Source organism: Hemibagrus wyckioides, linkage group LG08 (genome assembly GCF_019097595.1).
Source record: "Hemibagrus wyckioides isolate EC202008001 linkage group LG08, SWU_Hwy_1.0, whole genome shotgun sequence".
Classification (NCBI taxonomy): Eukaryota; Metazoa; Chordata; class Actinopteri; order Siluriformes; family Bagridae; genus Hemibagrus; species Hemibagrus wyckioides.
This window is the reverse complement of record NC_080717.1, coordinates 4,065,001-4,082,500: the sequence shown is the minus strand read 5'-3', so window position 1 is coordinate 4,082,500 and position 17,500 is coordinate 4,065,001. Positions and strand designations below refer to the sequence as shown.

Sequence of the window (17,500 nt, the reverse complement as noted above, 5' to 3'; positions counted from 1 at the left end):
AAGACGCGGTAAATCAGACTTGTTTGTCACGCTAACACTGAGAAAGAGAAGGGAAAAAAAGACATTCATCCCAACGTTAATACTTTTTGGACAAGTTTAAGCCTTTTGTCTGCTTGTTGGGCTTAAGATTTTACTAAGACCTGGCAACCCCAGTTTGAATTTTATTTGTCAGACATTACATGTCTTAGCCCTTAACTCAAGCCTCAGTGACCTTAAATAGTCATGCCCAAATCTCCTTTCTTTAAAAAAAAAAAAAAAATTAAATGCCTCATTAAGTAAGCCCTGTAGAACAGATCAGTCTGGGTAGGGGGTGGGGTCTTCCTGGAAAAGACCACTCCCATCAAGATATATTGAATATAGACAAACTTTGTATGCATATGTAGTGATGCCATTCTTTAAGTGGACCAAAAACCAGTCTAGAAAATATGAATTATTTCACCCAAACAGAGCCACATTCTTATCCTTTAATTTGTCATCCATCTACACATAGTATGAACAAAGGTTCATGCTTGAACATGCCTGAGAGTGCTTTGCCAGCTATTAAAAGGTTTGATGAATTAGAATGAAACTGAAACTAATGTCCTGAGGTGTGTATAGAGCTGAAAATGTAATCAACTGAGGTGTAAATGTAAAACACTTTCAGTCATACTATTTTTATACATAAATAATTTAAATCTATTGAGGTTTACATCAATAGCATCAATCAGAGCGCAGGGTCAGCTACGATACAGCGCCCCTGGAGCAGAGAGGGTTATGGGCCCTTGAGCAAGGCCCTTAACCCTCTCTGCTCCAGGGGCGCTGTATCGTAGCTGACCCTGCGCTCTGACCCCAACCTCCAAGGATGGGATATGCGAAGAAAAGAATTTCACTGTGCTGTAATGTATATGTGACAAATAAAGGCAAATTATTATAATTATTATTACATCCAGCTTGTATTATCTTGTAATCTTAGCATTTATCAGTTTGGCTCAGTTTAGCAGCTCACAAAAAAAATGCTGTAACAATCAGGTTTACTTACTGTAATTGGGGCAATTCCGAGTTGGACCGCTTTCTCACTGCAGCATCACTCTGGATGCTCACTTGTTTTGATTCACAGCAGCTTTCAGTTGTTGTGTTCTCAACTGCCTAAAGAACCACACAGAAAAGGAGAACATGCTAGGGTTCCATTTATACAGATTAAACACTCATATGAATTTGTTGCCTTTAAATCTTCACATATTAATATTGTATATCACTGACCAGACAAATACCAAATCGTTTCTGACCTCAGCTTGCTGATCGGTGCTCCACGTGCGAAAGCCTTACCCAGTCAGAAAGCCAACATAACTGGAGGTCTCTATCGCTGTAAGTTCACAACGCAGAGTAATGACTGTGAACGGATTCCTGTGGACACTGAAGGTTGGTGTTATTCTCTGTAAACATTGCAAACAGATGCAAATGTGTATTCGGAATTTTTACATGTGATAACTCATGGACAGATTCAAGGCCAGGACAGGGATTAGACCATCGGGAAAACCAGTGGATGGGTGTGCATGTGAAAAGTCAGGGTCCAGGAGGAAAAGTGGTGGTGAGCTGCAGTAGTCCATAACATATAACACAGCAATAATTACACCCAGTAAACAAGACGACTAATGAAAATTAATAAACAGGCTCCATTAATGCAATGATAATTGCTGGAATCTATCCATTCAGGTTTGTGCTCACCGCTACCAGCAGTGGATACATAGCAATCAGCTGGTGCTGGGCAGGTGCTTCATCCTGGAACAGAACCTGATTGTAGAAGACACAAGAACGTTCTGCCGCAATCGGCCAAGCGCTAAGGACCTGTTCGGTTACTGTCAGCAGGGCGTCTCTTCAGCTTTCACCAAGGACAAGAACTATATAGTATTCTCAGGGCCTGGTGCTTATGACTGGAAAGGTATCCCACCTAAATATTTCAGTATTTTATTTTTGGCCGTATAAAGTGTACTATACACACTAAAAGTACCAGACTAGTGACAAGGTAAAATACCCTTTGCTACCATTATTTTATGAGAGTGTTTAATTTGCTTACCCAGAGTTCTCATCTCTGTCATTGTCTTTCAAACAAAATGCAGTTACATTATTCCTCGTCTATTTGGGAAAGTTGTAACAGTCTTCCTGACTTTTTGAAGGTACTGTCCGTGTGGAACCTATCGACAACTTTCTTCTGGATTCCTATGAAACCGGAGACCAGAACGAGTTTAGTGAAAGCCGCATTCCTCTGACCCTCAGCAGCTATTTAGGTGAGACAGTCAATGATTTCATACATAAAGCCTTCATTATAATCATCTAATGTATCTCATGTAATGTATCATGATCCCAGTCATAGAATCAGATGATCCAAGATAGATTTGACGTATTTTCCTCTTTCACTTTCCCAGGCTTTGCTCTGGACTCAGGAATGAATCTGTTAAAGAAATCTGAGCAGGTTATAGTGGCCGGAGCACCACGCTCCAATCTCAGTGGTGAGGTGCTCATCTTAAAGCCTGAAGCTGTGGAGGCTCAGAGGAGTCTCAGTTTAGCTCACATTCTCCATGGCCCGGGTCTGGCGTCCTCTTTCGGCTACTCGCTGGCTGTAATGGACCTCAATGCAGATGGGTAAGACATCTAGAGCTAGAGACCCGTCCTACTGAAGGCTTGATCTAACATGCCTGGCTCTTATTTACTTTTCTCATAAGAATGAATGTTGACTCATTCCATTCTTTTGTTTTTATAGCAATATAACTGACAAAGTAATATTTTGAACAGAGCCATTATATCATTTGTTCATCCCAGTTCTTAGCAGCATAAACAATAAACCCAAATGCTCTTCCAATGCTTGGAAAACCTTGTAGGAGTGTAAATATGTAAAAGTTTACAGAGAATGTGATAATTAATAGCAACTCTAAAATATAAAGGCAACCTTTCAGCAAAAGTTTTTTTTTTTTTTTTGGAAAGGACAGAAACGTTACTACACTTACAAATGCTAATCATCTTTTAACACTTGATGAATGCATACAATTTTAAGCTTTCCTTGAGCAAATAAAATTGTATCTAAATAAATTTAATATTTATTTTTGTTGGGTAAAGCATGGTAGTGCAGAATATCTCGGATGAATCCTGCTGGAGTTAGATATCCATGAGCAGAACTAGACATGCCTGGAAAATATCTGACTAAGCAATACCATTGTTAATTCATCTCCAAAAACAAACCAAAAACACTATCCGTGAACAGATGTTACTCATCTGGAACAACAGAATAATACCCACTGAATGTAAATCTACTTTTTCTGTCTTTTACAAATTGATGCAACCGTCACCTGTAACGGTATTGTATTTTTTGTTCTTTGGTTATTAGTTTGTGGTTGTAACACTGGAAAAGCCAAATCTGAAATGTTTATCCTTATTTATTAGAAATAAAATTGTTTTTTAATTGATAGTGTGGTGTCAGAACGTATATACGTATATAAGTAGGTTGACAAAAAAACCCTATTCTTCTTTTTTTATTATTAATAGTTATTAATAGTAATTATGTATTTTATGTATTATTATTTTATTTATTTATTTATTTATTTATTTATTTATTTATTTATTTATTTATTTATTTATTTTTATAAAACTAAAAACATTTCTGCTGGTTGGTTTACCAGATGGGATGATCTTGTGGTTGGTGCTCCTCAGTACTGCTCAACGGACATGGAGGCAGGAATAGGAGGTGCTGTTTACGTCTACATAAACCGCAGAGATGGTCGAGACTGGGACCAGTTAGAGCCAGATATTCTTACTGGAAATAAAGACTCCATGTTTGGACTAGTGGTGGCAAACACTGGGGACATCAATCAGGATGGATATAATGGTTTGCATCAGAAAATGCACCAAGACACGTGTTCTTATACCAGATATCTTTGTGTTTATAATTTTTTCTTGTTTTTGACAGATTTTGCCGTTGGAGCACCTTATGATAATGATGGTGATGGTGCAGTGTATATTTATTTCAGCAAAACTGGACATTTTTCACAAAAATACTTCCAAGTACGTGAAAACTATTTATCCAGTCTGAAATAAGCAATCTATGGTGAAATCTTTCATCTGGAATCTTCTCTTTATGTAGGTTTTACAGGGTAAAGACCATCAAATCAAGCTGTTTGGTTATTCCCTGGCTGGAAACATGGATATAGATGGGAACGGCTATCCGGACTTAGCCGTGGGCTCACTTTCTGACAGCGTACTTGTCTACAGGTGACGATCTAGTTTCAGTTTTCTTTCACACACATTCAATATCCTATATATTTGGCTTGGTCTGTAATGAAAATGAATAATTTTGTAATATTCTATTTCTGTTTAAGAGCTAAACCAGTGATTAGCATGGAGAAATCCTTGACCTTAACACCTACTGAGATGAACTTCCAGGAAAGAGACTGCCAGAAAGGTCACTGGTGAGAAAATTCATAAAAATCTTTGCACTCTACTTTTTCAATATTTGTCTAATGTTTTTACTGAATGTCTACATGTAAATCTTTATATCTTTATAAAGCATTATAACAGCTGAATCCTGCTTCTCCTTCACGACCTATCCAGCGACGTATAACCCCAGACTGCGTGAGTGAAACACTGCTTGATTATAACATTTCAAGGTGTCAAATGCATTCAAACAAATTTGCACTGAGGATTTCCTGTGATACATTAAGTAGGACAAATTAAATGGTGCTTTATAAAAGGAGGAAGTGTCAGTAAGTCTGCATGGGTTTTATCTAGGTTCTCCAGTTTTCTCATATTTTCTAAAACATGTCAGTAGGTGAATTAGTGTGAATGATGGAATGCATGTTGCCTATCCAGGACGCATTCCTGTGTCAGTTTTCAGTTTTCTCTGGATGAAGCCATTCCTTTCTTTGGATGAAGCCATTCCTAAATGTATATGTGTGAGAAACTTCTGTAAACATGTGGGAATTTTTTAGTTAAAGCCCCATGAATGTGTGGAGAAATATCTTAAATATTCTATCACTATCAAGTCCAGACACCTTGAATTAGATGTCGGCCTTTCATCTAATTTCCTCTCTGTGGTCCTGTAGAGATTCTCTACAAGCTGAACGCTGATGAACGGTGGGTTCAGGAAGGTCATCAGTCCCGTCTGATTTTCCAGAACAATCAGGAGGGTAACATAGTGCTCCAAACACAGGGTCAAAAACGATGCGTCCAAACCCGCCTCCGTCTCCGGGTACCGAACCTTCTGCCATCCCTTTTATTTACACTATGTTTATAAATCTATAATTAATGTTTTTGAAATTTGGAATGCCTGTGCCTCCAGGCCAACACGGAGGACAAGCTTACAGAAATCCCTGTCAATGTGTCAGTGTCTCTGCCGCAGTACAGTCCTCCTCAGATGCTGAGACAAAGCTCTCTACCTGCTCTCCAGCCAGCACTCAATGGTCTCCAGCCTCGGGAAAGCACAGCGAAAGTGTGTGTTAGACAGCAAGACAGACTACTGATCATTTTATAATGACAAGAGAAGACCTTTCGTATTTTGTAATGAACCTTTTTAAACATTTTCAGTTCATGTTTTTGAACCCTGGCTGTGGAAGTGATAATATCTGCCAGAGTAACCTGCAGCTACAGTACAGCTTCTGCACCAAAGATCAACATCAGGACTCATGTTCACCACTAGCCAGGTGACCCTACAGACTTTAATAATCTAACAGGTGGAAACCTTTACACAACGAATGTATGTGATGATGTATATATGTAACATAAGTATGTGGGGTATATTGTTAAAATTTTGGTTAAAATAGCTAACATTGACCAGAATGATTATAAAGTACAAAAAATCCTTTGAAATACAAATGATTTTAGAAAACCTTCAGAAAAAAATGGCTGGCTTCATTCATAAAGTCTAAAAAAAGGTCCTTCAGGCTGCTTGGATAGTTAAAGGTTTATCCTAACTACTTGGAATTCTTTGTATAGTTCTAGATAAAACCTGGTCAGTGTTTTTAATCTAGCAAAAGTGATCACATAAAACACTGTAAAAAAGTAAAAGATTTAATTCATTTCAAATACTTAGATTTTATAAGGGACATTCAATAGGAGGGATCTTTTTCATTATTGCACTGCATTTTCTGTGTTTCATGTTGTTCTGTATATTAAAGGGAGAATGGAGTGGCAGTAATCTCCCCCGGTTCTGAGAACACGGCCCTGGAGATCACTGTAACGAATCCCGGAGGAGATGATGCTCATCTCGCTCAACTGGTTGCAAAACTTCCAGAATCTCTACCGTTATCATCGGTCATCCTCAAACCAGATAGTGTAAAAAAAAAAACTTAATACGTTTCAAAAAAAGATTCAAAATAAAATGCTTACTTAGATATGGACTACATGAAAGTGGACCAGTGTGGACTGTTATGCAATATAAAATATAGTTTGTGTTTGTTTTCTGCAGAAATTAGATGTGCAGTGTGACGTGGACGGGACTAAAACCAGAGCAGAATGTAATCTCGGGAACCCTTTTAAAAGAAATGCAGAGGTAAAGTGAACGACTCTAGACCTTTATGTATTTATTTACTTCATCCGGTTTGCTTAATTGAGATGATTAATTCTCTAGGTAACGTTTTATCTCTTGTTAAACTCTGACCGTCTGACCCCGAGCATAACGGACGTCAACGTGACACTGAATCTCCAGACGTAAGGAAATTGCATAACAATTGCTAGATTAAATAAGGCCAAAGGATTGCATAGCCTAGGACATAACAACTTTTCTTGTTATAGGATCAGTGTGCAAAATATTTCAGAAATCGTCGCAGAGGCTCAGGTTTTCTTTGAGCTGTATCTTCAAGTGTTTGGGTAAGCACAACTTTCCATTATAGAAAATAAAGCTCTCGGTAAATAATATCTGTTATAAATCATTATACTTATTTCTAAGGCTCATGTGACAGATGGTGTGCTGTAGTGTTTTCTGCCTCTCCCTGTGTAAACGTGCCTCTACACAATTACTCACCTCTCTCTGTGCTTTACTCCGTGTGGCTCTTTTGTGTCTGCAGACTGGCCAAACCTTCTCAAGTGTACTATCAAGAAATGAAGAAAAACAAATCAGATGAAGTGATCGGAGAACCTGTGCAGTACGAATTTACAGTATGTCCATAACCTTTTCTTTTTTTTTTATCGCTTACATCAGGGATTCTTAAACTTTTTATAGATTGTAATTCATTTATCTGTTAAATAACTTCCACAATCCTGTTTCAAAAATTCATATATTAGCTTCGTTGTTATTTATTAGCATCCTAGCGCCTTTTAATCCACAAAACCAGCTGGCATTCTTGATAGGCTACTGTTTTTAAGTTATTGAATTAAACCTGTTTAATTAAAGAAATCAGTCACACAGGCTAATAATTAAATAAACTCAATCATAAATTATTGTCGTATTTATATAATTAATTTCTTTTTAAATTATTGTACAATGTTTAGATGATCTCAAGTTATGGCAGAAGTTCAGGTTCACCAGAATTAAATCCGTTACATGACATGAAACTGGAAAAAAAAATGATGATGCCTAATGCAGCTTGTTTGCTAATAATGTACATTTCATTTTTTATATCCATGACTATAATGTGTGCTTTAAACCCATCAGTGCTATTAGCCCCTCTTGGGAATTGAGAATTCTTTTAATCTCCACACTCTCACCAGGTGATAAGGCAATTCAGCTAACGTTCCCTTCACACTAGATAAAATTGCATTTTGTGTAAATTTATAGAAGGCGTTGTTTAGTCGATAATACACAACTGACTACAGTAAGCACCTAAATTAACATTGTCTAAGGCTTCAAATAGCAATTTAATAACTCTCCTTTTGCTGAGTTTGTAACTGGGATAGACTTCCCATTCAGGATAAAAGCCAAATATGAATTGAAGAATGAATGACTAACATATTTTTGTGTCTATGCACTTTATTTAACAGTAACAGTATTATTATTAACAGTAATTATTAACAGTAATTACAGTCTATTTCTTTGCTTACTGTCGTGAATTCAGATCAGTAACATGGGTCGACCTCTGAAGTCCTTCGCCTCTGCAACCCTCAACATCCAGTGGCCAAAAGAGAACAGAGAAGGCAAGTGGCTCTTGTACCTGCTGCAGATCACCGGACCGAACAACCAGAGCATCCCGTGCAGCCCAGCCTCGGAAATCCGCCCTGTCAAACACGCTCAGGAGGTCAGCAACACTATACACACCACACTGTATCAGTGTTTTTGGCCATCCTGCCTCATCTGTTACACTTTTTCCTATTTTTTTAAGCTCAGGAATTGATAAATGACTTTGCTGGCTCTGTGTAGGTGATGTCCAGAGAAAAACGTCATGCGGAAAATGAAGCAAAGGCCTCAGCTTTCAGCACTGAAGGACTCCTGTCCTTATTTGGAAGCAAAAGACATTACAAATATCTGGTAAAGTCACACAGTTTACACTAAACACTTTATTGTTTAATCATGGCAACACAGTCCTTGTTTCCAGGGAAAGAACTGAGTCTGATGTTACTAATAAATATAGTGATAACTTTGATATCAACTTGGCATAAAGATCAAACCTGGTCTCAGTAGACAATAAGACATTAACTGGAAGTGACTTAATGATAAAATGTTCAAAAATATCTAGAATATAATTTTATTTTTTATTTTTTAAAGAAAAAGTAGTGAATTTCAGGTATATTTAATGCTTTTGGAAGCAAGGATTAAATGACCATACTATTGTTTTTATTTAATTCTGTTCACTATTGGCAATGGAAGTACTGGTCAGGGGTCATGTCACCTTTGGGCAGCTGAAACAGCAAATAATGCCCCAAAAAATTAATTATTCACATTTGATAGACACAATCAGCAGAACGTCAAAGTTTCAAGCAGAACTTAACTTTAAGCAGGTTAAAATTTGAACCTTGTTATTTTAGCTTGTAATAAACATATTGATATACTTAATAATCTCCTAATTAAGGACTCTTTCTTTGGTAATTGCAGACGTGTGATGATGAATTAAAGTGTGTGGAGCTCAGATGCCCCCTAAAGGCATCAGACAGAACTGCAGTTACTCTGCACTCAAAACTGTGGAGCAGCACTTTCGTTGAGGTGTACATTTCTTTTCACGGTTCAATTTAGAACTTGGCAGAAGTTTCATTAAATAATCTATTAAAACATTGTGTGATTTGATTAACAGGAATACAGATCCCTGAATTATCTGGACATTGTACTGAACGCTTCTCTCAGTCTTGATGGATCTCAGAAGAACATCAGGCTTCGGGAGTCTCAAACACAGGTAAAGATGTCATTACTCTATATAGTTTAGCAACAGAAACACTCTAACTAAAGCTTTAATTACAATTTTAAAAAAGGGATTGTACCATAGCTAGAGCATTTTAACAAATAACGTGTCGAAAAAAACATTTTAGGTGGTGTAAAGATAAAGTATAAAAATATACATGACCATTAATTAAACTGCTAAATATTATTTATAATGTTACAAATGATATGTGTTTTTAAAATATATTTACGAATTTCTTTAGAACTGGCCTAGATCAGTGAGGCAGAGCAATTTGTCTATGAATAAATGAAAATCTATACAGTATAAAAGATAAAATAATTTTTTTTTTATTTATAGTATATATAATTAAGTTATATGTGTATTAATTCTTAGTATATTGCTGAATCTATAAGAGTTGCTAGTTTATAACATACTGTATACAAATCAACTAAGCTGATGCAATTAGATTAAATCTCTGTGTGTGTGTGTGTGTGTGTGTGTATGTGTGTGTGTGTTATATGCAGGTGAGACTAACAGTGTTCCCAGTGAAGAAGCCGACTTTCCTGAGTCGAGTTCCCTGGTGGGTGAGTCTGCTCAGTGTGGTGCTCGCACTGCTGCTCCTCAGCCTCCTCATCTACTTCCTGTCCAAGGTAATAATGTGATTCTTTTACACACATCACTATCACTCTTTTTTTCCCCCTCACTTTGGCCACTTCCTACCAACAAAATGTGCTTGGTTTCTGAATGCATTTCTAAAAGAAAAGAAAAGCTACTACAAAAACCCATCCTGTAATAACAGACATGAGTGGATATTTATTTTGCAGTTTCACAAAAGATTAACAACCAGCAATCCTGTCTTGTTTACTTTTAATAGCAGCTGTCTGTTTTTATGATACAGTTTAACATCACTGTGTCTTTGTGCTCCTCAGCTGGGATGCTTTGACTGTGAGATGTGTACTGAAGATAAAGACTATCACCCCATGAATGTAAATCATGCTACAAAATAGATGTCTATGCAGGAAAACAGACAGAAAAGACTTCTGTGTTTTATGTGGAATGTAAACACATGTAATGTCAATACTATTCAAATGTTTTGTGTTCTGCCACTTGTTTCAGTACGGAGGATGGTGTGTGTGTGTGTTTGATCTACGAATGCTGTATAATGTTGTTAATAGTATAATGCTGCTGTATATTCTGTAACTGTTTAGCTGGTAGTAAGTGAATAAGTGTATCCAAGCCCTACGGAGCTAAAGGAGGAGATGAAGAGAGTAAATACATCTTTAGAGCTGGAGTGAAGATGAGGATGGTGCCTAATATAGAAACAATAAGAAACACCCAGAGGAAGATTCTGTCCAACACTTGAGCCACAAACTTCCAGTCCTGCACCACCTGGAGCAACAGAAGTGCATCATTATCATCATGATCATCATCATAGTCATCACCATCTTCACCGTAAATATCATTATTGTCAAATGTGTACATTAAATTTTCAATACGTGTTGTCGTTAAAGCCTCCATGTAGAACTATAAACACTGTTTTCCTATCGGATAGGATTCCAAGTAGAACCAATTTTTGGAATCTAAAAACTATCCACAGAATCCTTCGAGAACCACTGAAGAACCTGGACAGGTGTGTGATATAAACTTCAAACTATTTTTTTTAATACATTGAACCTGTTAGGCATTTACACAACCTTGGAACCAGTCTAGGTACTTGGAGTTAACCTTAAGGTCTTAAGGGTCAGAACTGTTCTAAGAGTGTACATATTGTACAGTTTGCAGTGTTATGAAGAATCGGGTCCAAGTATCCTTAACTTTTGTGTAATCCCACAAAACAATATAGTTTTAAAGTTTTTGAGGCTTTGTAATTGTAGTAGCTTGCATATGAACATTTGTAATAGTATGCACTAGTTCATTGTACCTCTCTGATGAAATTTTCCTTGCGGATGTGACGTGAGATATAACGGACAGAGAATGTGGCCTTCTCCAGCATGTTGACCAGAGCCTGACCTTCACCCTTGGGGCCTGGTGGGGCTTTTCTGATGCGTGGTTTGAAGTCGGGGCTGTGCGGCTCCAATTCGGGGTAAAGGTATCGCTCTGTGTGAGCACGCATGCACAGCAGCTGGGGTAGTCTCTGTAAGAAGAGCGCACGTACCCACGGTGCCATGGGGTGGTAGGTGGCTGAGGAACGGTGGTGCACGTTTATGACAAACACGGTAACTATGATGGACAGGGTGACAAAGATCATGATGAAAAGTAGGTACTCGCCGATCAATGGGATGACCTTGGATGAGGATGGGATGATCTCTTCGATAACCAAGAGGAATACAGTGAGCGAGACGAGCACAGACGTGGACAGCGTCACCTTCTCGCCTTCGTCCGATGGAAGATAGAATACCAGAACGGTGAGGAAGGACAGACCCAAGCAGGGGATAATGAGGAAGAGTGTGTAGAAGAGAGGGAGACGCTTTAAGATGAAGGAGTAGGTGATGAAGGGGTAGGATAGTGTGCCGTCATGCCGTCTGCCCTTGGTGCCTGTGGCGCTCAGAATTTCCCACTCGCCATTGTCGAAGAAGTCGCTGCGGTCCACCTGATGGCTTACAAGAACTAGATCCACCATGGTGCCGTCGTAAGTCCACGAGCCGAATTTCATCGAGCAGTTCTGGCGGTCAAAGGGAAAGAACGTCACGTCCATAGTGCAGGCTGATTTGTAGCTAGCTGGAGGGGTCCAGGTGACAGCGCCATTATATTTTATAATAGCTTTGGTCATTAGGGATCCCTCAAATCTTCCATCAGCACTGCAAGATAATTTGAAAAACACATAGTAGTATTCATAGGGATACATGACACCTACATTTATTAAGGTGTAGTAATGTGTTTTTAACTTAAGGTGACTTAAGGTCATGATCAGTGTAAATGACATAAATGCCAAATTCATGTTTAAGAGTAATTTATCCAACCCCCCCCCAAAAAAACAAAAAACAAACAAAAAAAAACAAATGCATAGCAAGAATGTGTTTATCTGGATCTAATTTAAACTTTGGTCATGTGAGCCTCAGGCGATGTGATCAGGACAAACATACACTATATTGCCAAAAGTATTCGCTCACCTGCCTTGACTCGCATATGAACTTAAGTGACATCCCATTCCTAATCCATAGGGTTCAATATGACGTCGGTCCACCCTTTGCAGCTATAACAGCTTCAACTCTTCTGGGAAGGCTGTCCACAAGATTTAGGAGTGTGTTTATGGGAATTTTTGACCATTCTTCCAGAAGCGCATTTGTGAGGTCACACACTGATGTTGGACGAGAAGGTCTGGCTCACAGTCTCCGCTTTAATTCTTCCCAAAGGTGTTCTATCGGGTTGAGGTCTGGACTCTGTGCAGGCCAGTCAAGTTCCTCCACACCAGACTCTGTCATCCATGTCTTTATGGACCTTGCTTTGTGCACTGGTGCACAGTCATGTTGGAAGAGGAAGGGGCCAGCTCCAAACTGTTCCCACAAAGTTGGGAGCATGGAATTGTCCAAAATGTCTTGGTATGCTGAAGCATTCAGAGTTCCTTTCACTGGAACTAAGGGGCCAAGCCCAGCTCCTGAAAAACAACCCCACACCATAATCCCCCCTCCACCAAACTTTACACTTGGCACAATGCAGTCAGACAAGTACCGTTCTCCTGGCAACCGCCAAACCCAGACTCGTCCATCAGATTGCCAGATGGAGAAGCGCGATTCATCACTCCAGAGAACGCGTCTCCACTGCTCTAGAGTCCAGTGGCGGCGTGCTTTACACCACTGCATCCGACGCTTTGCATTGCACTTGGTGATGTATGGCTTGGATGCAGCTGCTCGGCCATGGAAACCCATTCCATGAAGCTCTCTGCGCACTGTTCTTGAGCTAATCTGAAGGCCACATGAAGTTTGGAGGTCTGTAGCGATTGACTCTGCAGAAAGTTGGCGACCTCTTCGCACTATGCGCCTCAGCATCCGCTGACCCCGCTCCGTCAGTTTACGTGGCCTACCACTTCGTGGCTGAGTTGCTGTCGTTCCCAAACACTTCCACGTTCTTATAATACAGCTGACAGTTGACTGTGGAATATTTAGGAGCGAGGAAATTTCACGACTGGATTTGTTGCACAGGTGGCATCCTATCACAGTTCCACGCTGGAATTCACTGAACTCCTGAGAGCGACCCATTCTTTCACAAATGTTTGTAAAAACAGTCTACATGCCTAGGTGCTTGATTTTATACACCTGTGGCCATGGAAGTGATTGGAACACCTGATTCTGATTATTTGGATGGGTGAGCGAATACTTTTGGCAATATAGTGTACTTCTCGTATAGCACAATGTCAGGCAGCCAAATGCTCTCTGAAGGAACCCGGATGAAAGTGATACCACCATAATCCTCTGGGTTCCAGCGCAGTTTATAATCGACCCACTCCTCCATGTCCAGATTTACAAAAAGTGACAAAAGGCAGGAATTTATTTATGTTAATACAATACACGTTTATACCTTTAGGCTCTGAGGTGTGGATTGCATTCACAGAAGACTTCTATTTACAGCAATATCACATCACTAACTGTACTCTGAATAGTAACAAAATCAGCTGGAGTTGTAGAAATGTACCTGCCACAGCCACACGTTAGTAGTCATAAGTTGGTTCTTCTCATCCTGTATACAGAAGGATTAACATGAAAAAATGAGACATAAAACACATTACCAAACAAATTCTACAAAAAACAAAATAATAATACAAAATATATTTACTAATAACCTTCCATTACTTCTGAGGATGTCTGTTCTTTTCTCTGAAGTTCTATCCAAACCTGTAATATATCTTGATAATATATCCTGTAATATATCTATTTTGATATATCTATCAAAACTGGTCACAGGAAGGAACAGTGGTGAACCGGCAACAGGGTCATGGGCGGCCAAGGCTGATAGATGCACATGGGGAGTGAAGCAACAGACGAGCTACTGTTGCTCAAATTGCTGAAGAAGTTAATGCTGGTTCTGATAGAAAGGTGTCAGAATACACAGTGCATGATGGGCCAGGGCTGTTTTGGCAGCAAAAGTGGGACCAGCACAGTATTAGGCAGGTGGTCATAATGTTATGCCTGATTGGTGTAATTAGTAAAATTAAATATGATCCCTGTGATGCTAATACATGTGGTACACACATATATATATATATATATATATATATATATATATATATATATATACACTATATTGCCAAAAGTATTCGCTCACCTTCCTTGACTCGCATATGAACTTAAGTGACATCCCATTCCTAATCCATAGGGTTCAATATGACGTCGGTCCACCCTTTGCAGCTATAACAGCTTCAGCTCTTCTGGGAAGGCTGTCCACAAGGTTTAGGAGTGTGTTTATGGGAATTTTTGACCATTCTTCCAGAAGCGCATTTGTGAGGTCACACACTGATGTTGGACGAGAAGGCCTGGCTCTCAGTCTCCGCTCTAATTCATCCCAAAGGTGTTCTATCAGGTTGAGGTCAGGACTCTGTGCAGGCCAGTCAAGTTCCTCCACACCAGACTCTGTCATCCATGTCTTTATGGACCTTGCTTTGTGCACTGGTGCACAGTCATGTTGGAAGAGGAAGGGGCCAGCTCCAAACTGTTCCCACAAGGTTGGGAGCATGGAATTGTCCAAAATGTCTTGGTATGCTGAAGCATTCAGAGTTCCTTTCACTGGAACTAAGGGGCCAAGCCCAGCTCCTGAAAAACAACCCCACACCATAATCCCCCCTCCACCAAACTTTACACTTGGCACAATGCAGTCAGACAAGTACCGTTCTCCTGGCAACCGCCAAACCCAGACTCGTCCATCAGATTGCCAGATGGAGAAGCGCGATTCGTCACTCCAGAGAACGTGTCTCCACTGCTCTAGAGTCCAGTGGCGGCGTGCTTTACACCACTGCATCCGATGCTTTGCATTGCACTTGGTGATGTATGGCTTGGATGCAGCTGCTCGGCCATGGAAACCCATTCCATGAAGATCTCTGCGCACTGTTCTTGAGCTAATCTGAAGGCCACATGAAGTTTGGAGGTCTGTAGCGATTGACTCTGCAGAAAGTTGGCGACCTCTTTGCACTATGCGCCTCAGCATCCGCTGACCCCGCTCCGTCAGTTTACGTGGCCTACCACTTCGTGGCTGAGTTGCTGTCGTTCCCAAACACTCCCACGTTCTTATAATACAGCTGACAGTTGACTGTGGAATATTTAGGAGCGAGGAAATTTCACGACTGGATTTGTTGCACAGGTGGCATCCTATCACAGTTCCACGCTGGAATTCACTGAGCTCCTGAGAGCGACCCATTCTTTCACAAATGTTTGTAAAAACACCTGATTCTGATTATTTGGATGGGTGAGCGAATACTTTTGGCAATATAGTGTATATATATATATATATAAAACACAAAATGAAAAAGACCTTTCTTAAAAATGTTTTCTTTTGGTGATATACAGTATGGCTTTACTGTTCATCTGTAATATCCACTGATGGTTTTGTAACCATGGAATTCAACTATCAAAGCCCAACCAAAATAATAAAAGCCTTTCAGCCTGTTTACTCTTCAGAGATATCAACATCATTATTTTTCTTTTAGTGCACAGTTTTTTCAATGTATATTACATAGTATTTGTTTCAATTCTGTGTCATGACTGTGTCTTTGGACATGTGCAAACACTTTACTTTCCCTGAAAACTATCCCCTGGGGTTTTATATATTGATTAAGTTCTTTGGATTAAATATGAATAAATATGAATGCTACACCCACAAAAACATTAAAAACAGCCCAATATACAGATCAGAAAATAAAATATAAGCACTGAGTGACCAGGCACTGCGACCATTTTGATAAACCATGTCCAGGAAATCCCACTGGCTTAACTTGGGCCTGTCAGAGTTTTGTTGAGACTGGAGATCTGACTTAACTTTTTTCCTTTAACAAAATTCTGCAATGCAGATGCACACAATACCCTCTCAACTACAAATAAAATTACTCAAATGAGTTTCACATCAACATTGCCCTAAAAATTAAAAAAATAATCGCCTCTGTGCATGGGATGCTGTTAAGTAAAAAGGGGACAGAGAAGGAGGGCTAGCTCTGTAAATAATTCACTTACTTAATCACATGAGCCAGAACAAGGAAATGCTTTTAGAGATTGAGAATGTCAGATCAAAATAGACTGAAATACAAAGTTAAAGCTGGTGCAGCCATTTTAAGATTTTCAGCACCATGGAGAGCAACACAATAATTTTCCAACAGTGAGTGAGTGCAGAATGAATGTGTTTGTTATTCAGTATAAAGAATGCCTGATAGGTTCACAGGGCATCTGGTTAAACTTAGAGGTGTCTGTCAGGACTGAATGACAAAAAAGAGACTTTTAAGGAAGGAAAAAAATAAAGAATGATATCTGGGTTAGTACACTCACACTTCTGGTTTAAATCTGGCCAAATACATACAATCAAAGCAGAAAACTGTGTGTGTGTTTGCAGGTTCTTACTACATCTACAAGCTGTGAGATCTTCAGACCAAAGCGCACTCTGACAGTGCTGTTGGAATGTTGTGTAGGCCGCACCCATTTCTGATAGCCCTGAAAAAGGTCCCTGAGTAGGGTGTCTTCCCTCTCAGCTAGAGACACAAACTCTCCTGCAGCTTCACACACACACACACACACACACACGATGGACACAGGGTCATCAAATGCACAAGTATCTGTGTGTCAGTGTCACTTATTGCTGCTATTTTAGCATCATGAAACTCACAGTGGTAATTTCACACGTTGAACTTAATAACACAGAGCAGGATGCTCTGTGAAATACGAAGAAGGACAAATGGAAACCGGACACATTCTCTTAATCAGCATAACCGGATCGGGCAATGGCTCAATCCCAGTCATCTTTTCACTGAACATACAGTGCACTGCCTAGACAGTAGGAATAATTCTTCCAGTGTTGTGCATTTATACACAAATAGAAAGCAATAAGAAGGAGGTTTTCGTTTAGCCATAGTTCTTTCTGTATTAATGAGCTTGATATTGAGCTAGTAAGCTATACCTATACGAGCTATACCTGCCTTTGTTTACACTAACTACAAAAGCTAAACACTTAGCACAAATGATTCTTCGGGCCAATCCGTATGTGTATAGTGCACATAGATTATTTAGTGAGTACAGGCTGTTTGGATTAAATGTTTTAAT

General features: G+C 39.4%; 2 protein-coding genes across 2 annotated transcripts in view; one reads left to right on the top strand and one right to left on the bottom strand.

Annotated features, from left to right (window-relative positions):
- LOC131357732 (integrin alpha-6-like) overlaps positions 1-10,803 on the top strand; it is an 11,814-nt gene extending 1,011 nt beyond the window's left edge. Inside the window, exons 2-25 of the mRNA XM_058396992.1 lie at positions 1,271-1,398; positions 1,479-1,567; positions 1,693-1,918; positions 2,154-2,264; positions 2,403-2,619; positions 3,651-3,856; positions 3,938-4,032; positions 4,112-4,239; positions 4,347-4,436; positions 4,535-4,599; positions 5,070-5,215; positions 5,306-5,455; positions 5,551-5,666; positions 6,141-6,297; positions 6,431-6,514; positions 6,593-6,672; positions 6,757-6,831; positions 7,029-7,119; positions 8,016-8,195; positions 8,318-8,425; positions 8,990-9,097; positions 9,186-9,284; positions 9,794-9,919; positions 10,199-10,803. Coding sequence (XP_058252975.1) covers positions 1,271-1,398; positions 1,479-1,567; positions 1,693-1,918; positions 2,154-2,264; positions 2,403-2,619; positions 3,651-3,856; positions 3,938-4,032; positions 4,112-4,239; positions 4,347-4,436; positions 4,535-4,599; positions 5,070-5,215; positions 5,306-5,455; positions 5,551-5,666; positions 6,141-6,297; positions 6,431-6,514; positions 6,593-6,672; positions 6,757-6,831; positions 7,029-7,119; positions 8,016-8,195; positions 8,318-8,425; positions 8,990-9,097; positions 9,186-9,284; positions 9,794-9,919; positions 10,199-10,276 — 2,953 coding nt within the window. The 3' untranslated portion in view covers positions 10,277-10,803. The remainder of the gene's footprint in view (positions 1-1,270; positions 1,399-1,478; positions 1,568-1,692; positions 1,919-2,153; positions 2,265-2,402; positions 2,620-3,650; positions 3,857-3,937; positions 4,033-4,111; positions 4,240-4,346; positions 4,437-4,534; positions 4,600-5,069; positions 5,216-5,305; positions 5,456-5,550; positions 5,667-6,140; positions 6,298-6,430; positions 6,515-6,592; positions 6,673-6,756; positions 6,832-7,028; positions 7,120-8,015; positions 8,196-8,317; positions 8,426-8,989; positions 9,098-9,185; positions 9,285-9,793; positions 9,920-10,198) is intronic.
- chrnb3b (cholinergic receptor nicotinic beta 3 subunit b) overlaps positions 10,509-17,500 on the bottom strand; it is an 8,282-nt gene continuing 1,290 nt past the window's right edge. Inside the window, exons 2-6 of the mRNA XM_058397023.1 lie at positions 16,805-16,956; positions 13,899-13,943; positions 13,603-13,712; positions 11,191-12,067; positions 10,509-10,658 (exon numbers count right to left, since the gene is read on the bottom strand). Coding sequence (XP_058253006.1) covers positions 10,509-10,658; positions 11,191-12,067; positions 13,603-13,712; positions 13,899-13,943; positions 16,805-16,956 — 1,334 coding nt within the window. The remainder of the gene's footprint in view (positions 10,659-11,190; positions 12,068-13,602; positions 13,713-13,898; positions 13,944-16,804; positions 16,957-17,500) is intronic.